The sequence below is a fragment of the Schistocerca gregaria genome, chromosome 5, assembly GCF_023897955.1.
Source record: "Schistocerca gregaria isolate iqSchGreg1 chromosome 5, iqSchGreg1.2, whole genome shotgun sequence".
In the NCBI taxonomy this organism is placed as follows: Eukaryota; Metazoa; Arthropoda; class Insecta; order Orthoptera; family Acrididae; genus Schistocerca; species Schistocerca gregaria.
The window spans coordinates 485,101,792-485,126,773 of record NC_064924.1 but is presented as its reverse complement, the minus strand read 5'-3'; the positions used below and the strand labels follow the sequence as shown (position 1 = coordinate 485,126,773).

At 41.7% G+C, this 24,982-nt stretch overlaps 1 protein-coding gene across 1 annotated transcript in view; it reads right to left on the bottom strand.

Moving 5' to 3' along the window:
* The window catches only part of LOC126272122 (zinc finger SWIM domain-containing protein 5-like), a 617,038-nt gene that overhangs the window by 104,761 nt on the left and 487,295 nt on the right, over positions 1 to 24,982 (bottom strand). Inside the window, exon 2 of the mRNA XM_049974722.1 lies at positions 6,431 to 6,539. Coding sequence (XP_049830679.1) covers positions 6,431 to 6,539 — 109 coding nt within the window. The remainder of the gene's footprint in view (positions 1 to 6,430; positions 6,540 to 24,982) is intronic.

The window sequence follows — 24,982 nt, the reverse complement described above, 5'->3', positions numbered from 1 at the left end:
TTGCCAAATGAAAGTCGCTCCTGGTGATTATTTAGGCCAACAACGCGCGGACATCGAAGTAATTAAAAGACAACAGCCGGCCGCTTCCCTCTGACGTCACTAATGACACCACAGCCCCGGCCGAGGGGGGAAGAGAGAGGGCGGAAAGAAGTCCAAAGGGAGAGCCGAATTTCTTTCTAGGCAAACCTAGTCGCCAAGTCCGTAACATTTAGTCAGCCGTTGGTCCTAAATGGATGTTCTAGGCTATAAGAGCTCTCGAACGAACAATGTGTGAGACTGTATCTGTAAACTCCGTATGTTTCATAACAAATAATTTCGTGTCACATACACGTTCATAGCGCTACCTTGAATAAAATACATAATGTGTATCATTGTCGCGAGCATAGGGTATAATTTCATACAGGGCCGGTCCGAGAACATTTTTCCACACGTTTAGCGACCCCCTTCTCTCCCCCTCCCATTTTTTCCGCGTAAATTTCACCCGTGTTAATTTTCGCTACTATGTGTGACACAAATGTACAAAAATCTTACCCTTGGACACCGCTACCAATTTTTTTACGTCCTGTATGGAAATCTTAAAAGTTGTGATGCCTGTGGCGGCCCTCTTACCTTGGCCCTCCAAGTGCTGGCTTTGTGCCCCTTGGACCTTAAAAAGCGGCCCTGAGTGCTCATATTTATATACATCCTACTTTAATTTGTACACACATTTCTGTGTTGGCTGTTTTTTTCTCTCTGCTCAGGCAGTCTTTCCACAAACACATCACAAATTTAGTACCTGATGTTTTCGGAACAGTCGTAACCACCACTAAGCGGACTGCACCTGCAGTGTAGACGAACCGTTACGTGTCCACACTTCAACACCTGACATTAGTCTGCAAATGAAGTAAATCTGATGAAATGTTGTTCTATGCACTGTCCTCGGTCATCAATAAAAATATCTGTACTTGCACCCATTACTCCCTATACAAACCCATGGTAGGCTGTCAAAGAACATATTATTTGCACTGTTTTAAGAATAATTGAAGACGACTGTGAGTAAAATGGGTAGAAACATATTAGGTTCTAAATCTACTACCACCTCACGCTATGCCTGTTTTTATATCTAGTCACACGTGCCATCACGTTCATGTACAAGGAATGCAAAACTAGTAATTTTTCCCAGATACCCATTTAACTTCATCACCCCCCCCCCCCCCCCAAATAACTTTTTGCACAGAAGGAAATATATCTACATCTACATCTACATTGTTACTCCGCAAATCACACTTGAGTGCTTAGCGGGGGGTTCATCGAACCATTTTCATACTACTCTCTAATGGCACGTGGGAAAAAGGAACACCTAAATCTTTCCGTTCAAGCTCTGATTTCTCTTATTTTATGATGATGATTATTTCTCCCTGCGTAGATGGGTGTCAACAAAATACTTTAGCATTCGGAGGAGAAAGTTGGTGATTGAAATGTCGTAAATAGATTTCGTCGCAAAGTTGGTTGATTGGTTTTGGGGGGAAGAGACCAAACAGCGAGGTCATCGGTCTCATCGGATTAGGGAAGGACAGGGAAGGAAGTCGGCCGTACCCTTTCAGAGAAACCATCCCGGCATTTGCCTGGAGCGATTTAGGGAAATCACGGAAAACCTAAATCAGGATGGCCGGACGCGGGATTGAACCGTCGTCCTCCCGAATGCGAGTCCAGTGTCCACACCGCCACCTCGCTCGGTTTTTCGCCGCAAAGAAAACCGTCATTGTTTCCCAACTCGCGTATCATATCAGTGACACTCTCACCCCTATTGAGCGACAACACGAAACGAGCTGCCCTTCTTTGCACTTTTTCGAAGTCCTCCGTCAATCCTACCTGGTATGGATCCCACACCGCGCAGCAATATTCCAGCAGAGGACGGACAAGTGTAATGCAGGCTCTCTTTCTTTAGTGGGTTTGTCGCATCTTCTAAGTGTTCTGCCAACAAAGCGCAGTCTTTGTTTCGCCTTCCCCACAATATTATCTGTGTGGTCTTTCCAATTTAAGTTGCTCGTAATTGTAATTCCTAGGTATTTAGTCGAATTGACAGGCCTTAGATTTGTGCGATTTATCGTATAACCAAAATTTATCGGATTTCTTTAGTACCCTTGTGGATGACGTCGCACTTTTCTTTGTTTAGTTCCAATTGCCACTTTTCGCACCATACAGAAATTCTCTCCAGATCATTTTGTAATTGGAATTGATCGTCTAATGAGTGGCCGAGCGGTTCTAGGCTCTACAGTCTGGAACCGCTCGACCGCTACGGTCGCAGGTTCGAATCCTGCCTCGGGCATGGATGTGTGTGATATCCTTAGGTTAGGCCACCCGGGCCGGACTATTTATTGCTTAGTTAGCCTCACCAGATTAGGGCTTAAAATCCTATGTTGCAACGTACCAGGAACAATACTTACTAAAAATGGTACAAAACACCCATAATAATGATATTTGTATTATCATTATAAAATAATAATAATGATAATAATAATAAACGGTATTAAGAATTACATTGACCAGATAGAACATTTGCAGGGCTAACACGTTGCTATAGTCAGAAGCGGAAGTGATATTGAAAGACGAGAAGATTGAAATAACACTGACAATGGCTACTAAGAAAGAACAGGAGAGGGCTGACGAGAGTGAACTGCAGACAAGTTATACGGAAGAAATGGCTATTGTGATAGGTGACAGAAGGTGGATCATTGACTGTCTTTTGAATTTTTAAAAGGATTTTATTTCCCTAATTAAGTTGAAGAAAATTGTTCAAAAGTCGGATTCCTGACACAGGAAACGATTTTGGGAACACGGCAGTGTTACATAGTGGTACAGAGAGAAATTTACCTTGCTGATAACGCGCATTTTTGTTGTGCTGTTGAGATATCTGTGTAAGAGCTGAAGATAAATCATACACCTGAATTCAGTGTTACGTACATTTGAGGCCGCCATCGAGTTTCCGCGATATTGTGTCAGGATGGATCCCCGACGCATTTAGTGTCCTGTGGAGTGCATGTCACGACTTCACGCGACTGTCATCAGGGCTAGCACTCTACTACTAATGTGTTTCCTCGTCAGTTGGCCAACCGTGTACTAACAGAGTAATGGCCAAAACAAAAACTCAGCAAAGTGCGTCCATAAGGGCTACCCAACCCTGTAACACATTACAATCGTCTCCTTAACATTTGAAAAGAAGATGGGAAGGCTGAATAAATTCGTAACGAGTTCGCCACCCTTCTGGACATGAATGGGTGCAAGTTATCAGCCAAGATGCTTGCGCACCTGTTACCTGTCACAGCCGTATCTAGACGTATCGGGAATCCCATATCACTCAAAGTGCACAGGCCCCACACCATTACAGAGCATCCACAAGGCTGAAGAGACCCCTGCTGACATGCAGGATCCATGGATTTATGAGGGTGTCTCCGTACCCCTACACGTCCGCTCGATAGAATTTGAAACGAGACTCGTCCGAACATGCAATATGTTTCCCGTCACGAACAGTCCAATGTTAGTTTTGACGGGCCCAGGGGAGGCGTAAAGCGTCGTGTCGTGCAGTCATCAAGAGTACAAGAGTGGGCCTTCGCTCCGAAAGCCCATATCAAAGATGTTTCATTGAATGGTTCGAACGCTGACACTTGTCGATGGCCCAGCATTGAAAACTGCAGCAATTTGAGGAATGCGCTTCTGTCACGTTCACGGTTCTCGCAGGATCTTTTTCGCTGCAGCGATGTCGGAGATCTGAAGTTTTAAGAGATTCTTGATGTTAACTGTACACTCGTGAAATGGTCGTACGGGAAAATTCCCACTTCATCGCTACCTCGGAGATGCTGTGTCCCATCGCTCGAGCACCGACTATAACACCACGTTCAAACTCATTTAAATCTTGATAGCCTGCCATTGTAGCAGCAGTAACCGCTCTAACAACTGCGCCAGACACTTACATAGGCGTTGCGACCGCAGTGCCGCCTTCTGCCTGTTTACATATCTCTGTATTTCAAAAATGGCTCTGAGCACTATGCGACTTAACTTCTGAGGTCATCAGTCGCCTAGAACTTAGAACTAATTAAACCTAACTAACCTAAGGACATCACACACATCCATGCCCGAGGCAGGATTCGAACCTGCGACCGTGCCAGTCGCGCGATTCCGGACTGAGCGCCTTAACCGCCAGACCACCGCGGCCGGCTATCTCTGTATTTGAATACGCTTGCCTGTAGCAGTTTCTTTGGCGGTTCAGTGTATTTCGTACTAAGAACTGCCGCTTCGCGACGACTGTGTCGGTAATCCAGAGTATGTGGTCGGCGCCGAAGGCGATCAAGATTGTAAATGAGGCCATCGTGGCAGACACGTCGAACGCTTCCTCTATGTCCAGGAATACTACTTTTGTTGAGTCTGTCTTCGCCCAGGCCACAACAGATGTGCTCAACTGGGAGGGTGAAGTGGAAGAGGTTGTAAGACGTCGTGGTGTCCTGACCTTCATTGCTTACATATTCCGCCCTCACAATCAAATTCCGCACATCAACACGCTTCATTCGAACACAAACTCGATAAGATAAAGTCAACGTTGTATGAATTCATGTAAACGATATGCAATTAACAAGCGCACCGTGGTTGAAATACTCAAGGCTGGCGTAAAAACATACATTCCAGACACGACGGTCGCAGAAGCTTTTAGTTCGGAAAAGAAACCGCACTCCGGGACGCCGGTCCCTTCAGAGAATGACCCAGCCTATGTCGGCCGGTGACCGCCCATGTAGCAGACAGCGTGGGCCCGGGTGAAAGGGGGGGAACAACCCCGTGTTCGGCTTAAAAGCAAATTCCGCTACATTGTGTGGGAGCGGCCAACCTACGCATTCTTTGCACATAGCACGCAGTTTCAGAGACTTTCACAGGGAGACTGCAAACGCCAAACGCCAATGCTACAGGTTTCCAGATTGGTCGCCTTAAACGAAACGCCATTCTCCCGTTTTAGAAGAGCAATGCTGATTGGCTGACGATATTTCTGACGCCTTGAGCTGAAGGAATAATGGAAGAGACCGAAAGATATACCCCTTCACGTCTGGGGTGGAGAGGCGCTGTTCCGTTGTCGCTCTTGGAGCGAGGAACAAGTCTCTCCTCAGTACTTCACTGGGATAGCACCTCTGTCGAGAGCGAATCGAAGTGCTACTCTATATTGATTCCTTGCGATTAAGCGTTGTTCACTGTGTTGGCCGACACACTTATTGTGCGGTGTGAACGGACAGAGTTATAGTTAAACGCCGGCGAGCGAATTTTGAGTGGCATCGCGGTGGACTGGTTACCTGACCAGTGCACCATGCCAATAGTTAGACTAGGGGCGAATAGGAATCCTTGACTTCATCAAGGCATAGGGAGAGTTTGATTGGCGAAGGTGAGTCCAGATAGAACGAAAGTTATCTTATTTGTCAGCGGCGAGCGGCGCAGACAGCAGTCATCGCAGCTTACGGTATTGTGCGCTACAGCTATTGCGAGCCCCATATTTCCTCCACAACACTACACTTCACTGCATTTCGCACGCGACAGCGTCGACCGTACCTAGCAACATTCTAAAGGATAATTATTCAAGTTGAGTAGGCGCGCCTCTCCGCCATTCTGCCAAGTCATCAACCATCTTAAACTGTGTATAGAAATTTCGTTAGCGCATCCTGTCCTTGAGAGGTAACTTCACATTCCGAAAAGAACCACGATATAACTTGTTCAATTCATAACTAAGAATGCCATTGTGATTTATCAGAATTTTTGCAAAGTAACTTTCGTTAGTTTCATGTTTTTCTTACACTAACTAGCACTACTCCAGTACCCAAGTATCCCACTAGTTACGTAAGAAATTTTGTGAATTTTTGTGCCATTTCCTTACAGCGTACGACTCCAGGAGATATTTATTGCTGAAAGTTTTTCAGGAATTTCTCTTTAGAAAGTTAGGAGCGTCTGTCTGACTTCTGTAGTAGTGTGGGGGTGGAAATTGCATCTTGCAGGAGCTACAGGGTAAAGGGTACATCTCAGATTAATCCGTTGCGCAGAATAACAGATCAACCCCTCACCTCAGAAGGTTTATTAGTTCTAGATGTTTTAAGGCCTGTTAGGAGGGAAATAGGCAGATAGGTTTTTATAAGGTTAGGAATCCTTATACCACGTGTCAGTTCTACTTTAACAGATGCACAAATCAGGGATGCAGGCTCTCCTCCCCGCGGCGGTCCAATTGACCGTTTGTTTGGGCTCGCAGCCGCCTCTACGATAGACGTATCACTACTTTTACATGTAAATGTTATAACATGATTTCATCTGACCTGATCATCCAAGATGATGTACAGTTGATTGACTAGCCAGTCTAGACTTGAGCACATTTCCATTCGAGTGCAGCAGCGAAATGCAGAGGGGATTAACAAATGGTCAGCGTGCTTACCTGTCGAAGCTGACGGAGACTTTGTACTTCTTGTCGGGTTCGAGGCTGTACGAGGAGGAGGTGGGGCTGGCTGACCGGGGCGTTGTCACCACGCCGCTCAGGTGGAAGCCTGCAAAACACAACAGCACACGTCAGCGCGCTCGCACGCCACAAACACAAAGAAGCAGTGTAATACAAATACACCTCTCATTACTGCAGATAACTAACATGGTTCCAAACCGAACACTGGCCATACAAAACGCTCACTGGTTCTCAAAATTTTTGGATCTACCTCCCTCCCTTTTTCACCTTCCCCTTTCTCCCTGACCTGTTATGGTGATGTTTCACTGTTTTTCAGAGGTCTTTGTGGTTTAGTTCAAATGGTTCAAGTGGCTCTGAGCACTATGGGACTTAACATCTGAGCCGGCCGTGGTGGCCGAGCGGTTCTAGGCGTTACAGTCTGGAACCGCGCAGGTTCGAATCCTGCCTCGGGCATTAATGTGTGTTATGTCCTTAGGTTACTTAGGTTTAAGTAGTTTCAAGTAGTTCTAAGAGACTGATGACCTCAGAAGTTGAGTCCCATAGTGCTCAGAGCAATTTGAACCATTTTGAACTTCACTTCCAGCTATTTGATTAAACTTAAATGTACCGTATTACACTTGTATGAAATTGCTAACAGTGGAATGCTTTCGTACGTTACGAAATAAATTAAAGGCAGCAGCTGCAAGCAGAAGTAAGTCTACACCTGAAAGTTTTCGAGGTCAAAGAACACAACTCGTTTTTCTTTTTCAAAATTTGATGCCATTCGATTTTAACAATAAAAATGAGTTGTGATACATACGATGTTACCACGGTTTATAAATCAAAAGACTACCTCCAATGGTTTAATGTACGCATTAGAAATTGCAAGACATTACAGGTACGATCAAGAAATATCAGTTCCACAAAGTGATAGATTACAGGTAAGTATCTTATCCGCTCAAAAATAATCATCCTTGACAGTTCTATCGGACAGACGTCATATTATCATTACCATTACCTAAATGTTGACATAATTTACGATATGAACACTTATATCGAAATAAAGATACGAAGTATGAAACGTATATGTGGAACCACGACCAGAATGCAGAATAAGAAGACTAGGAAAGGTGCAACAGCGAAATATACAAAATAATGACGGTATTTCTGACATATGAGAGAACGAGTCGTAGATCTTATTAAGGAGGAATTTAAACAATATTCAGACAGTGAAAATGAAATTTCTTAGAAAAGTCGGAGTATGCCCTACAGTGGATAGATTAAATAATCATAAAATACGAACAAAATTAAACTTTATCGAAGTTGGAACATAAGCATGGAGAATGTGAAAGATCATACCACTAAGGGAGGGAAAATTCCCAAAACTAATAAAAAAATACAGACCAGAGGGACTAACAAAAGTTGACCTTGGGAACAACAGTCTGGATGAAGACACACATACTATAGGGTGGCCTGCAGGCAGTAAGAGGGGAGAAAAAACATTAATTTAAGGGCGCGTGGCAAAAGCAGTCACACGCAAAAATAAAAGCCGGCTGCGGTGGCCGGGAATCGAATCCGGATCAACTGCTTGCAAGGCAACTATGCTGACCATTACACCAGGCAAACCGTGAAGTGAAGAAGTATTACGTTGTTCCTTTTAATATGAAATATGGGTAACTTGCTTTTATTCAGAACATAATTAAAAAAAACAATGGTATCAAAAATATATCAAGACTTAAGTTCTTAGAGGTAGCTAAAATATACACCAGAATGAAATGATTTTGAACCAATCGACACATGTTTACTTAATTGTGAATCTACATCGAAGAAACTTTAATCCAATGGACGCACCCGACTTTCTGAGTCAAGTTTAACAAAACGTACTGTCATATTCTTAGATCATGAGAGTCATTTGCTATGAGCCTATGACGCAGTTATGTCTGTCGCAACATTCGTAGGTATTAAAATTTGACTTGTACAACAATCCTGCTATACAACGGAAGTTCATAGACATTTTGGACTTTTGTCCCTCTGTCCTGATAGAAATTCAGTCGATTAGTCCTACATTCCGTAGACAGTTAGCTCGAATGTTACCGAAATGGTGTGGAACGATTCACGCTACATATTCGTGATGGCAATTTACTGGTTACTAAATAGCACACTAGCTTAAATGTTCGTCTTAGTCTTATGGACATTGCCGTTGGTGGGGAGGCTTGTGTGCCTCAATAATACAGATAGCCGTACCTTAGGTGCCACCACAACGTGTATTGAGCAAGCACTAAATGAAACAAACGAAAAATCTGGATTAGGAATTAAAATCCAGGGAGAAGAAATAAAAATTTTGAGGTTTGCCGATGACACTGTAATTCTGTCAGAGACGGCAAAGGAGCTGGAAGAGCAGTTGAACGGAATGGGCAGTGTCTTGAAAGGAGGATATACGATGAACATCAACAAAAGCAAAACGAGGATAATAGAACGTAGTCGAATTAAATCAGGTGATGCTGAGGGAATTAGATTAGGAAATGAGACACTTACAGCAGTAAACGAGTTTTGCTATTTGGAGAGCAAAATAACTGAGGATGGTCGAAGTGGAGGGGATATAAAATTTAGACTTTCTACGGCGAGGAAAGCGTTTCTGAAGAAGAGAAATTTGTTAACATCAAGGATACATTTAAGTGTAAGAAAGCCTTTTCTGAAAGTATTTGTATGGAGAGTAGATTTGTATGGAAGTGAAATATGGACGATAAACATTTTAGACAAGAAGAGAATAAAAGATTTCGAAATGTGGTACTACGAAAGAATGCTGAAGATTAGATGGGTAGATCACGTAACTAATAAAGCGGTATAGAATAGAATTGGAGAGAAGAGAAATTTGTTTCATAACTTGACTAGAAGAATGGATCGGTTTGTAGGACACGTTCTGAGGCATCAAGGGCTCATCAGTTTAGTATTGGAGGGAAGAGCAGAGGGTAAAAATCGTAGAGACCAAGGCATGAGTACACTAAACAGATTAAAAAGGATGTTGGTTGCAGTAGTTACTCGGAGATGAAGAAGCTTGCACAGGATGGAGTAGCATGGAGTGCTGCATCAAACCAGTCTCCGGACCGAAGAGCACTACAACAACATTAGTCTTTAATATTTCTCATGTAAGTAGAGTTACGATTCAGTTTAGTTTTAATTAATTATACATGCTACCAATTGTAAGTTGAAATTTTTTCTACGGAGTAGAAGGAATTGACAAGAAAAAATTATTTTAGGCACGATTTTTTTGCTTTGCTATCTGTCAGACAATATTTGTTATCAAGAAGATGATCAGAGATGTTTGTGGTTGTATGTTGAACTCATTTCAAGCCACTGACGCTTTTAGTAATAAGTAATAGAAGTATGTTTTTGTTCTAGCGTTGTAGCGATAGACATCAGTTGTCTTTCCATTCTGCTGTCTTCGCAAGCTTTTATTAATTCACATGCCTGGTAAGTATGTGTTTGTAGTTCAAATTATTTGGTTAGTATGATTTCAATCGAAATCGGTACTGAGTATAACAGTGTTCTGCTGTCTTCGCAAGCTTTTATTAACATCACATGCCTGGTAAGTATGTGTTTGTAGTTCAAATCATTTGGTTAGTATGATTTCAATCGAAATCGGTACTGAGTATAACAGTGTTCTTAAAATTCATTTTAAGAAGGCGTGAAGATGGAATATACTTTCGAAATACATGGACGTCTCCTGCGAGTTTCGCAACGATACGGAAGCGTTGTTACAAACTATTGTTTTATAAAATTCAATTTTTATCTCATTTTTAGAGCTTCATCTCAGAAGAACTGCACTTAAGTTAGCATAGTTTTCCTCAATATCCATAACATGATCAGTATATTTTTATCGTATAATATCTTTGATGTAGAGCGTCAACACTTTCATTTTAGTTTTGAAGGTCATCATCAAGTTTCACTCCATCGTCGGCGAAGGAAGATGTCCCACGTTTGTTCTTAGGGCACAACGTGGAAATGAACAGCACTCATTTGTAATATTGGACCTCAAAATTTAAATATACTGTAGATCCAAAATAAGTCTGCGGGAGGACGACGGTTTAATCCCGCGTCTGGCCATCCTGTTTTAGGTTTTCCGTGATTTCCCTAAATCGCTCCAGGCAAATGCCGGGATGGTTCCTTTGAAAGGGCACGGCCGACTTCCTTCCCTAATCCGATGAGACCGCTGACCTCGCTGTCTAGTCTCCTCCCCCAAACAACCCAACCCCAACCATAATGAGTCGGCTACACAAATGGTAGGTGAAGAAAGAACTCTTTTGAAAATTCATACTAGACGAAAGGAAAGATTGAGTGTAGCGTAACTAGGTTCAATAGTAGTAAAGGGCTCTTAAATTAGCAGCGAAGAAGAAATATCTTAGGAGCAAGGAATGTTTATAGTTTGTGAACCAGTTCATCAAGGATACAAACCTGCTTAGGAATTAGAAAACTGCGGAAGATTGATTTAGTTAAGGAACTTAAAGTATTGTAGTTAAAAAAAAAAGATCTGTATAGCCGTCATTTTTTTTTTTAAATCCAGCCCGATTCTGTCGTAACGCAACAGGAAGCAGCATGCAGGTATCTGCAAGACGATTTTCTCTTCGACTTCGCCACTACAATAATTTGCGAAACTAGAGGGTACTGTTTCTTTCATCCCTCAAATGCGCATCCACACAAAAATAGCAACCGTGGCCCGACGCAAACAAGTTCCTTTTCCTCATTTTAAGAAAATGGCAAGTTATTCTCGATGATGAAATTGCAAATCGTTCTGGAAAGCGGCTAATGGAGGCGGAACAAATAGCTAGTTTCCACGCCGCATCCCACGGGAAGTGAGGTAAAAAGATGGCGACACAAGCGGAAGAACAAAGAGTAGAAGAGAAGAGTGGGCAAAATAAAAAAGAACTGGAGAGATAGCGAGGGGGGACAAAATGGCGGCAAGAATGTGGAGTCCGCCGCGGGCCATCAGAACATATTGAAACATTCCCTTCATACCGACTGCCTTTTACGCGATTAATATCCGGCCGGCTGCACGAATTGTTCACAAAGGAGAGGCATGCCTGCGGAATAACAACGGAAAAATGTTGACGGACGGCTGGTGATCCTAATAGGACGCCGCTGTAGATTTAATTAAACTGCCTGGGAACGCTTTTAAAATTCCTCTTCTTATAAATCACAAGATCGTGTTAATTGAAAATTGATTGGAGGTGCGGCTCAACAACGCTGCGCGCCGCCATCGAGATTTATCGCGAGATCGTTGAGAAATTAAACGTACGGCCCACCTGCATAGACGCGAGTACACCGTATTTACAAAAACTGATTACTTACCAAAAATAATTGTTAGTACTTTGTTCCGCGTAGCGTTACGGACACACTGGTGCACAAGAGACACATTTTTACGCAAATCAACACTGTTACAGCCATGAATGTCTTGAGTCGTTAATTTATTTCGTAATCCAAAAAATACTTTTATGGTACTTGCATAAATCGCCAAGAGTTTCCTGGTAAGTATGACAGAATCAGCTAGAAAATCTCAGGTAGCTAACATTCTCAGAAAGCTGACTTAACAGCTTTCGACAAAAAAATTTAGAAAATTCCAAGAAGATTGTACGAGAAAATACAATCCTATGACCAGTGTATAACGATATGTTTACGTAATGTGTATACATAAACATACAGCTATAAACGTCCCCGTTCGTAGTCGCTAATTATAACAATATTTTTTCTTTTGTGCTGCAACATATAGCTATAATCAACGGTGAAAATATATTTGCGAACGCCGACCGTGTGCGGCTCTCTCTTGTTGGATCGTCTGATCAGTCGGAAGTTGCATTGCAGAGGAGAGTAAATGCCTATTCAAAATATAATTATTTTTGGATAGCTCAACATGAATTTTCTAAGGGACCGTAGTTTATCATGCATTTACCAGTAGAATGTGGCGCGGAGAAAATATTTCGCCGCATACAACTTCCGTCCGATTTCGACGAAAGAATTCGTGACTGTGAACTGTCTATTTGGCAAAAACATAAAGAAAATTAAATAACTTTATGAAGGAGTGAGACTTAGATTCTACACTAAATAAATAGTCCATACACCAATTCCATTTAAATCTGAATTTATGGGAATTAATAGATGAACTTACACTACAATGAAGAATTTTAACATGGATGCCGTTTTGACTGGCACTTCTCTTCTCGTAATGACAATAATTCCTTTGACGTTTTCACATACACGTTGCACAATAAATTTACTGCTATGCAGTATTGCACTTTTACTTTACACTAAAATAATATTATTTTTAACGATAATAATAATACGGCAGCAAGACATGCGCATCCGACACAAGTTACAAGAGACAAGAGAAGAATGAGTAACTGTTCATCGAGAATATCTCGTACATAAAAAAAATGAAAATGTGTAAAAGTGTTCTTCTTCTGTCCGTTTTTCGCGCCGCGGTTTTCAAAGTCAATAACTCACTGCATCTCTGACGGCGCTTCGACAATAAACAAGTTACGTCACAGGTCGTTCACCTTTTACATTCTCGCAACATTATTTGTTAATTGTAGTTGTTGCCGAGCGACTGCTCGATTAGTGAATGATTTAAAATGATAAGACAATCACATAATGTTACAAGTGGCTCACACAAAGCGCTATTAGTCATCTTTCTTCCTACACTGTAGCCATTATGAGACGTAAAGAAATCTAAAAATTTGACAAATACAAAAAATATAGCCTCTGCCATTCTTTTTATATACTTAGATGTAGAATGCCACTGCTGGGAAGCAGTCATTACTCGACAGTCAAATGGTTTGTTAATATTGACACAACAGAGGACAGTAAAGGCAAAAAACAACATCACTACACTGAATTTCGTATTTTTTCGCCAGTCTGGTACTTTCCAAGCGCCTAGCAGTTCGTAACGTAATGACGGATAGCGCCCCCTGATCATAGCAAAGGTGTTTTGCAGTTGTGAGATGGATATTTTATGAGTAGCTGTTGAGATTTTATGGCGGTGCACCCAGTGTGCCAAGATCCAGTGGGATATCTTTTACTGGCTTACGCCGGAATTGACGAAATTTTATTTTCAGATCTTCCTACTTAGTAACCGTTCCCAACTATTTTTCGTCGATTCCGCTCTCGTCTGAACTAGTAATGTCGAAAATCCACATGTGTTAGGCGTGTTGGGTTAGAGTGTAATGGCTTGCTTATTTCGACATCATATTCTGATTTATGATCCTACCAGTTCTTTTCCACTGGCAGATGATCTGGCACAAGTTTCAGTGTACCATTTGCACAACAACGTTGTTCCTTTTCTTATAATCTGTCTGTGTGATCTTTCTGCAGCTGCTCAGTATGTTGTCGATTATTTCATCACCTTCTTGGGTCTTCTTCTGATTCCTAGATTTCTACTTTGATGGAATATATTATTATTATTATTATTATTATTAATCATGTAAAACACAACACATATAACTCCAATATCTATTACAGATGAAACAGATTTTAAAAAAATTATCACCGAAAACACTACTAAGTTTTTGCACAGTAACGGGCTATCTCCATTCCGGACTGCGTTTGTATGTCTTCCCATGAGCGGTGTATGTGACACAGAGAACTTGAGTAGGTGTACGTAACTGTTTTTTATGAGGTTTAAGTGTTCTTAGCACATGTTGAAAACCCCAATTGCCCAGGTTTCCACTGTATGTCGCAGCACCATTCTGAAATTAAATAAGTGACTTCCATGCATCCTTGTCTTATTTAGTTCACCAACAGCACACCACGCCATTTCTGCTCTTCTGGTTATTGTTTTCCTGTTCATTCAGTGGTCGACTTCAACTATACTAAACACAAAATTGGTACTACGACTTTTAATTTGTCGTATTTGTCTTGTGATGTGTTGACTGCACATTATTTTAGTCTAACTGATTTTCAGGTATACTTCCAGACTTGCTGTGTCAAGTTATTTCTTCAGTAGTTGTTCACCCTACACTAAAGGCAAACGTTACGATAGCATCCACAAAACGTAGGTCGATCACGTTTGTTCCACTAACATGTGCTCATTCATTTTTTCCCCAGCTTAGGGATAGTAAAACTTCCTCAAGGGGAACTGAGAATAGTTTAGTTTGGTCTAACTCTCTTTTCAATTCTCAGTATCACTCTATCCTGATATCTAATGGAAGTAACAGCATTCACGTATATATTTTTTACTATACTCACATAAGTCTGAGGGCTCATAGCGCAGATTTTGTTGAAATTTAGCTAAACGTTTTCTCAAAATCTATGCATCTGTCACAGATTAGATTCGAGCGATGAATCAGATGTCAGTTCAATAAAAGTTTCGAAGATCGTGCAATGAGAGTAAACGGGTTTTTAATCCACAGTTCATTTTAGTATTTAATTTGCCCTTCATGTGGAAAGACTGATTCAAAGCATAATTCAAAACTGCCTGCAATAATTGTGCAGTCGTTCCCTTATTGCTGAGTTTGCAGTAGACGAGTTTGCCTTCTAGTCCCAGATTAATACAGTTCTATTCTTTGTTGATGTCGCATTCATACCGCCTATCCGAATTAATAGCTGGAAGCGAGTGTTATTTGTTACTCTCTTCCTTTTAAGTTGCAGAGAGTCCCTAATTTCTATTGTTTTTAAATTGCGTTCTTGAAAGGCACGTAAGTCTCGCGGAACAGCTGAGCTACCTCCATGGTTCACTGGAAGCTGGAACACAGTTTGAGAAACACTGAACTAGGTTAACGTAGCTTACTGCTCAAGTACTGTGGTGTGAATGGGACAGTGCTCAAATGGTTTAAATCATACCTAACTGGAAGAGTGCAGAAAGTTGAAATAAACAGATCACATAATATACAAAAACTGGTGATTTCTCAAACTGGGGAACAATCAAGAATGGGGTGCCGCAAGGTTCGGTCTTGGGTCCTCTGCTGTTCTTAATATATATTAATGACTTGCCATTCTATATTCACGAAGATGCAAAACTGGTACTTTTTGCCGATGATACAAGTATAGCTATCACGCACAACAGTCAAGAATTAACTGGTGAAATTGTAAATTACGTTTTTCACAAAATCATTAGGTGGTTCTCTGCAAATGAGCTCTCATTAAACTTTGGCAAAACACAGTATATACAGTTCCACACGGTAAATGGAATGGCACCATTAATAAACATAGACTTCGATCAGAAATCAGTAGCTAAGGTAGAATATTCAAAATTTCTAGGTGTATGCATCGATGAGGGGTTGAACTGGAAAAAACACACTGAGGATCTGCTGAAACGTTTGAGTTCAGCTACTTATACTATTAGGGTCATTGCAAATTTTGGCGATATACATCTGAGTAAATTAGCTTACCACGCCTATTTTCATTCTCTGCTTTCGTATGGCATCATATTCTGGGGTAACTCATCATTGAGTAAAAGAGTGTCCATTGCACAAAAGCGTGTAATCAGAATAATTGCTGGAGCTCATCCAAGATCATCCTGCAGACACTTATTTAAAGAGTTAGAAATCTTCACTGTAGCCTCACAATATATATATTCGCTTATCAAATTTGTTGTTAACAATCCGAACGAATTCAAAAGTAATAGCAGTGTACATGGCTACAGCACTAGCAGAAAGGATGATCTTCACTACTCAAGGTTAAATCTAACTTAGGCTCAGAAGGGGGTAAATTATGCTTGCACAAAAGTCTTTGGTCACTTACCTAATAGCATCAAAAGTCTGACAGATAGCCATATAGCATTTAAAAGGAAATTAAAAGGATTTCTTAATGACAACTCCTTCTACTCATTAGATGCATTTTTGGATATAGTAAGTGGGTAATTTCCCAACCCCCACCAGGAAAAAAAATTAAAAAATATTGAGTGTCATCTAATATTTTGTGTAATGTAATATCTTGTATAGACACCTTTTATTAAGCTGACACGTTCCACATCATTACGAAGTGTCGTATTCATGATCTATGGAACAAGTACTAATCTAAACGACTGCTGACGCCGGGGTGAATGCAGCCAGAGATCATGGCAGGACTACTCTTCCTCCTACTCCCCTCCTCTTCCCCCCCTCCCCCCCACCCCACCGCAATGCAACAACCACCACTGCTACACAATTCCTGCGTTGAGTACAGAGGAGTTTCTTTGTTAATGACCAACTACATGGAAAAAGGTGGATTACATGCTGGGAGCAAGTTCTTCTCGCATACTCATCTTCTTGTACGATAAACAGCTACACTCCTAGGCATCCAACACTTGCTTTGTCTAGCAGGAGGGCACACCGTGCGAGAGTCTGAAGAAAAACTCGGTCGGTGAGCAGCGCCAAGGGATTTCCTGCCAGACAGCAGGTTGGAACATTACTTATTTACGGACAGCTGGCACTGCAGCGCAAAACACAGAATCTCAAGTCTACGGATACTTCTTGTTAGGGATCGCGAATGGATCGTTTCTCCTGTTCCTGGTAACAGCAGCTTCACTTTTCTGCTGCCGCCAGAGAGAATCGAGGGCCGGAAATGCTACCGCAAGTTTCGTCGAAGAGTCGTCACAAAAAGATGGCGCCGGAAGGTCGCGGTGCTGTGGAACGTTGCTTGGCCTTCACCAACCCGTGTAGTGCCTTTGAAATGCTGCTTTGCTATCCGTTTCTTTCGGATTAAATGACGTAACAGGCACCACTCAAAAAGTAGGACGGTCAAGCCAACAAATTTAAAAACTATGGATGAGGAAGCGAGGTTATTAGGAGGCGGAACACTGACTTACTAGCGCAAGGTTTGGTGGTACGGAATCTCTTTGCCGTGTCTAACTTCTCCTTCAGATCTAAATCCTCGCTGTTCAGATTAAATTGGTGGAAATATTTCTCAGTATACTGACGTATCCTATTCAATGGTTTGTTTCCGAAGAATTGTCGGAACAAATATTGTTGAAATCGAGTCAGGTGTGAGCCTCTTCTTCATCATCATCCATCATTTCTCATCCAGTTTTGGATAAAACCAGGTCTACATTTTTCCACGGTCTTCAGGTGTACACATTCGTGTCACTTCTAAAAATTGTCTAATGCCACGTATCCACCTTCCATTAAGTTCTAACCTCAGACTTTTCTTATCCCTACGAATTCAGCAAAGAACTTTCTTGGTCGATTAACTGTCCTTCCACTTGGCTTCATGTCCAGGCAATCTGTCTTTCGTTTCAGTTACGGTCATAATTACACTTCTCGTTCCAAACTGTTCGCCTGTCCATTTACTACCTAATATCTGACAGTCAAGAGACAAATATGTTAATATCCGTAAATTGTAACTAGTTCTTTTCAGACGTATAGAACACTTAGTTTTAAAATCGTTACTTAGTGTACCAGAAGTATTCGGGACCGTTTTTACTCTTCTGCTAATTTATTTTTTAATATAAGAAGTGATCCATTTATTCTGGGTCTTAATTGTTTATTCGCACTTCTTTCTTTACAATATGTAATTTTTTTTTGTAAATTTGTTAGGCTTATTGTTGAAACATACAGGATTCCTTTCAAACGCCCTCTTTTTAAGTTTTCCATTCGTTGCTCAATTTATCTGCACTAGAGGTAAACTGTAAAATGTCATCAGCGAAACTGAGGTGCTGTTTTATCAAACAATGACTCTGTTGGAGATCCGTGGCTGTTAAGTGGTACAGAATGTTTATAACGTACACCAGCAACCATCCAAAACTTGATTTTGGTATATTTTTCTCAAAAAACACCGTTACCAGTTTCCATTAAACACGCACGCAAGCACGCACACACACACACACACACACACACACACACACACACACACACACTGATCACCAGAGGGAATACGTCAAAACACATGACACGCTGACAGAAAATTCAGTTGCCTTGAAATAATCGCCCGAGACATTTGCTTTCATCATCTTTCTCCGACGAATAAAGTTCAAGTAGCTTTCTACTTTTTCACTGTATCAAGTCGTCTCTGACGCTCTGTATTTATTTTCATTTAATATAATTGAGTCAACACACGCGGTTCTTCTCGACAGTTTGTGTTATTGTCCAAATGTCGTGAATGATAGTGAGAAACATTGTGAATGAATCTGAAAACATCAAGAACATCGTGAATATTGTTCGCTAGAGAAAGACACTGAGAAAACATACCAGGCGACCATTTCACGGCAACTCCCCTGTAAATCAACCCACCATGAGTTTTGATTCAAGAATGCAAGCCGTTGACGGTGTGTATGTGTATTTGCAACAGGTGATGGTGCTTTTTCAGTAAAGTAAACCAAAGTTAGATTGCATGTAAAACGAAGGTGGCTCAGGTATGTTCGATTGACGTGTATTCCTTCTTCGTTTTTCCAGTTCAAGGTTATGATAATTTCGTCTGGCAGTGCTGAGAACTGTTTTGGAGACTCGGAATATTACTGGCTCACTTCTCTTTCAACGCTAAGCTCCTGACTGTCCCGATTATGTCTAATTGAAACAGTAGCCTTGTCCTCGCCATGTCCACACACTTCAAGCAAGAAGGGCGTCACAGAAAGAGAAGAATTTGTTAACAAAGAATATAAATTTAAAAGTTAAGGAGTTTTTTCTAATTGTTCTACGTTGTACTCCTGTACAGAAGTGTAGTGTGGCCGAGAGGTAAATCGCCAGACTGAAAATACGAAGGTCTCGGCTACGATCCCCGGCGATACTAGGGTCTTTTATCTGTCACTTATCACTCCTTTAACACTGGCAGTGTCTGTTGATGTGAAGAATGTCGAGTTGCATCGAGGGACATAATCCACGTTTAACTGTAGGTGCCCTTATAACCGGTTGGGTAAGCAGTTGAAAGGTCGGAGGAAGGCATCGGAACACGACCTCTTTCTAAACAACCTTCGGACTGATGATTGCTTTGCTTTACTTACATGGACGATAAACAGAACAAAAACTTTTGAAATGTGATGCTACAGTTGGCCGCTATGGCCGAGAGGTTCTAGGCGCTTCAGTCCAGCACTGCGCTGCTGCTACGGTCTCAGGTTCGAATCCTGGCTCGGGCATGGATGTGTGTGATGTCCTTAGGTTAGTTAGGTTTAAGTAGTTCTAAGTCTACGGGACTGATGATCCCAGATGTTAAGTCCCATAGTGTTTAGAGCCATTTGAACCATTTTTTGTGATGTTACAGAGTAATCTGAAGAAGGAATAGACATGGTGACTAATGAAGAAATAATGAATCTTATGGGAAAACAACTGCGGTACAATATGATTTAAATTAAGTATAGGTTGATAGGAGATATCCTGAGGCACCTTGGAATCGTCAGTTTGGTTATGGAGTAGAGGAGAGAAAGAGAGAGAGAGAGAGAGAGAGAGAGAGAGAGAGAGAGAGAGAGAGAGAAAGAGAGCGAGCGGAAAAGAGGAGGGGGTGGGGTGGGGGGAGGCCGTTAAAATTGTGGGTAAGAGCAAGTCTCCAGACTACAGGAAGCAGTTACAAATGGATGCAGATTACAGCAGTTACGCAGAGACGAAGAGTTTTGCACAATGATACACTGGTGTGGAGAGCAGTATCAACCAACCTTCGGACTGAAGACAGCAAAACTTCAAGGACTGTTAGCACCAAGAAAAATATATTGAACAGTTGCGACTTAAATTTGTAAAAAAAAAAAATAGTTGTGGATTGTATAACCACAACGCTTCAGACGAATTGTCACAGCAAATCTTCTCCGGGATGCCTGTTATTCGGGCTAGTTTATATACTATTTTACCTATACAGTTCTAAATATATATGTAAAACTTTATAATTATTTTAGCAATATCAACTCAAAAAAAAATTCACTGTCTCTGTACTAGTGTAAAAGGCATTACAGTTGTGTAAATGAACATATGATGCTTTCCAAACATAGGACATCATCATTAAATGTTACGATATATCATAGCATCTGTGATATATATGTCTGTAAGCTCTTTGTATGTATCAAAACATGTGGTGCGTGGTAGAAATCATCTCAATGACAAATCTCGAGTGTTCAGTGAGAACAATTTACGTGTACAACAATAAGAATGCAGTGGGAATGCATTTACATCTGCTGGACGAATTTTATGAAAAACTGAAGTTTCAGGTAAGTCACATGCAACGAAAATCTGTAACGCAACCATCTGTGTGTGGCGTTTTTATAATTATATATTATTTATATTTTAGAGCAAAAAACACCATATGTCATAAAGAAAGCATGTAACCGTCTGAGGATGAATCACAACGATTCGGAACCGGTAACGGTAGCCTTTGAATAAAGGAACTGAAAGTAAATTTGTGGCTGGTTGCTGTCCTAACACCATCAACATTTGTCTTCAAACAAGAGCCACGGTCTCCATCACGTCATCACATGACAAAATTGCATTAGTTTTTTTATTTTTATTTTTAGACTCCTTTTACTACGTGTTCCCTGGTTGTTTTGTTCCTTCCCTCGCGTTCGGCCTGTTTGCCGTTATCTTCTGTCGCTTTTGCCCTGAAGTCGCCCTTACGCAGCTGGACAAACCTCTGACGTTCTGCCGTCGCGGTTCGTGCATCTTGCAACGCGCGCCCCAGCGCTCGGCGGGACCTGTTCTGCTCATCCCAACGGGGCCGTGCGGCGTCATGACTCACGCCGTATTTGCATGAGGATCGCCCCCTGAATGGCTGCGTCGCTAATTCCAAGGTCCCCGGCGGCCGCGCCCCCTTTGTCCGATACCATTGATCCGCCGCCGCCGCCATTGTTGCGGCGATTAAAAAAGACTGGGGTGGGGGAGGGGGGCAAAGGAGAGAGCCAGAGGGGGGGGGGGGGGGGGGCGAGAGGACCATCGCCGGATCTACAAACGCTGTGTGAATGCAATATGCAGGCAGGCCCGAGCGGCCATAAATATTGCCCACCGGCGGCCGCCGTCCTCAAAGTCATTGTAAAGCTTGCATTTTGTATGCAAGAGTTATTGCATTTTTGATCACATAAAAGACAAATGGCGCGGGATCCCAGAGCGCTGCTCTGCATAAATTGGAGCTGAAATAAAGCCCGGCGCTGCGTTGGGCGCATAAAACATGAGAGAGAGGGGGAGAGAGAGATGTGCCTTTTTGAGAGAGCCCTGTCGCTAGAGATGGTAGTCCAGTCCGGTCTGGTCCAGCCTGGCCTAATGGCGGTCCCCTGACAAATAGCGCGCTTACTCCATTCCACTCGCTGCGTCCGAGGATGCAAAAGTCTGGCAATCTACTCCGCTTCCCTGCAGGATGGTGGGTCAACGGCCGAGTTCCACGCTGCGAATCCTAAAGCCGCCCTAGTACAGCCTGTGAATTCGAACGACACTGTGCTACGTGACAAATTTATGACGCCAGAACGTGGAAAAAATACGTGGTGTGCAATATCAAGCATGTCAGACATTCTGTGAAAGCGTTTTCGAATGATTCATTTTCCTCTTGACTGTGGTACGGGGCGATGCGAATGCACACTTCTTGCTGGGCTCTACAACATCTACATCTACATACATACTCCGCAATCCACAATACGGCGCGTGGCGGAGGGTACCTCGTACGACAACTAGCATCTTCTCTCCCTGTTCCACTCCCAAACAGAACGAGGGGAAAATGACTGCCTATATGCCTCTGTACGAGCCCTAATCTCTCTTAACTTATCTTTGTAGCCTTTCCGCGAAATGTAAGTTGGCGGCAGTGAAACTGTACTGCAGTCAGCCTCAAATGCTGGTTCTCTAAATTTCCTCAGTAGCGATTCACGAAAAGAACGCCTCCTTTCCTCTAGAGAGTTTCTGAAGCATTTCCGTAACACTCGCGTGATGATCAAACCTACCAGTAACAAATCAAGCAGCCCGCCTCTGAACTGCTTCTATGTCCTGCCTCAATCCGACCTGATAGGGATCCCAAACGCTCGAGCAGTACTCAAGAATGGGTCGTGTTAGTGTTTTATAAGTGGTCACCTTTACAGATGACCCACTTCTTCCCAAAATTCTACCAATGAACAGAACACGACTATCCGCCTTCCCCACAACTGCCATTACATGCTTGTCCCGCTTCATATCTCTCTGCGATGTTACGCCCAAATATTTAATCGACGTGACTGTGTCAAGCGCTACACTACTAATGGAGTTTTCAGACATTACAGGATTATTTTCCCTATTCATCTGCATTAATTTACATTTATCTGTAGTTAGAGTTAGCTGCCAATCTTTACACCAATCACAAATCCTGTCCAAGTGATCTTGTATCCTCCTACAGTCACTCAACGAACGACACCTTCCCGTACACGACAGCATCATCACCAAACAGCCGCACATTGCTATCCACCCTATCCAAAAGATCATTTATGGAGATAGAAAACGACAGCGGACCTACCACACTTCCCTGGGGCACTCCAGATGATACCCTCACCTCCGATGAACACTCACCATCGAGGACAACGGTGTTTGTCTTGCGGGTCCTGTGTGAAATTGCACGCAAAAACGATGCATTATTGATAGTTATTTACTTGGATTAATTTAGGTAAGTTGTACAGTTGTCGCTACAGCATGTGCCTTACAACAAGGAGTAACCCCTGGAGAAACTTGGTCGGAGTAGAAGGGTTGGAATTGCGTTTGTTTCCTGTGTGGTACAAAGTGTCACAAGCAAAAATATGAAGCTTACTGTGTGTTTTTGTATCCGTTGCAAGACAGTATATACGATTACTTGCTAGATTCTTTAAGGGAGCACGTTCATGAAAAACATTCACCATTCAGAAGATGCACGAAATCCTCAATTTTGAAGATACGACAATGAACCTTTGTTCCATGCTTTACATGAAATGAACACATTTTCAAAAAATAATATATGTACCTTTTTCTCAAGAAACTATTCAAGAAATTTCTACAAAATCTTCTTTGTTTCATTTCTTTGCTTGTAGTAAGCTTCTCTCATGAGGGTTTTTCAGTGAATCGAATAGAATTTTGATAATTTTTAATCATAGTTCTGTAAGTGTAATATAAAATTTATAGAAAATTTTTCTTATGTCTCCTATTCAGAAGGCCCCAGATTTTTACTCAGGGTCCTCTTCCCTTTAGCGATTCTCCTCTGGTTTTTAGTTTTCTGCCTTATTTCCTTTACCTGGTCTTCAGCTGGCTTTTCAGCTGCAGATAGGCCCTGCAAATATATTTTTCTCAAGATGTCTTGAGTGAAATTGTCTATCTTGAAGTCCATTTTCTCTAATACCATCATCCTTTCTACGTCACTGTCATTAAATACGAGAACTGCGTCGTCTAACTGTAGCAGAGGAAAATGTGGCAAAATAACGATTGCTTATTCATAAACGAAGCAGATGGTTTTTTATCGTTTCTAAGATACAGAAGGGGCTCACAGACGGTCTAGAAAACCGAATAGTATATTCGCAGCCTTCTAGATGTATCCCGTGCAGGTTTGCTGGAAAGTAATCCACCGAATCGTTGTTCGACGAGAAAGTATTGAAGTGTTGCTTGAGAAAGTGGGTGTGGGACAATGGTCGCATTAGACATTTAATTTTTTTAAAGGCATTTCATCATTGACACCCTGGAGACTTATCGTTTATGAGTTCTATTAATAAATAAAAAAAGGAATTGATAACTGATATTTTTGGTCAATTTCATGAACTTCCTCCCTTAATATGCAAGAAGTTATCGAATAAAGTCATCGTTTTATGTACCGGGTGATCAAAAAGTCAGTATAAATTTGAAAACTTAATAAATCACGGAATAATGTAGATAGAGAGGTAAAAATTGACACACATGCTCGGAATGACATGGGGTTTTATTAGAACAAAAAAAAATACATCCCATATTGATAGACGCGTAAAAGATCTCTTGTGCGCGTCGTTTGGTGACGATCGTGTGCTCAGCCGTCACTTTCGTCGTGCTTGGTATCCCAGGTTCCCAGACTTCAGTCCGTGCTGGGTTTGGGGTTACCTGAAGCCGCAAGTGTATCGTGATCGACCGATATCTCTAAGGATGCTGAAAGACAACATCCGACGCCAATGCCTCACCATAACTTCGGACATGCTTTACAGTGCTTTGTCTTACTTTGTTATGTTAATTATTGCTATTCTGATCAGATGAAGCGTCATCTGTCGGACATTCTTTGAACGTTTGTATTTTTTTGGTTCTGATAAAATCCCATGTTATTCCAAGCATGTGTGTCAATTTGTACCTCTCTATCTACATTATTCCGTGATTTATTCAGTTTTCAAATTTATACTGACTTTTTGATAACCCGTTATGTTCCGTCGTTCCTTAGTTGCAAAATTTGTTATTAGTAGTTTCTTAGAGAATAGTACAGGTTGCTAATATCAGTAATAGAGCAGCCTGGAATGTACAGGAGAACCAAACAGTGCAACCGCGGCATATACACTAATGAAGCAAAACATAATGACCACTGCCCTGGGGAAATGCGTTGTATAAGCGTTTCAGAAGAATATAGAAAATTAGACTGTTAGATCGGATAACGAATGCGAAGTTACTGAATCAGATTGGTGAGAAAAGAAGGATTCAATTGATAGGACGCATCCTGAGAAATCCAGAGCTATACACAGAGGAGGGGGGGGGG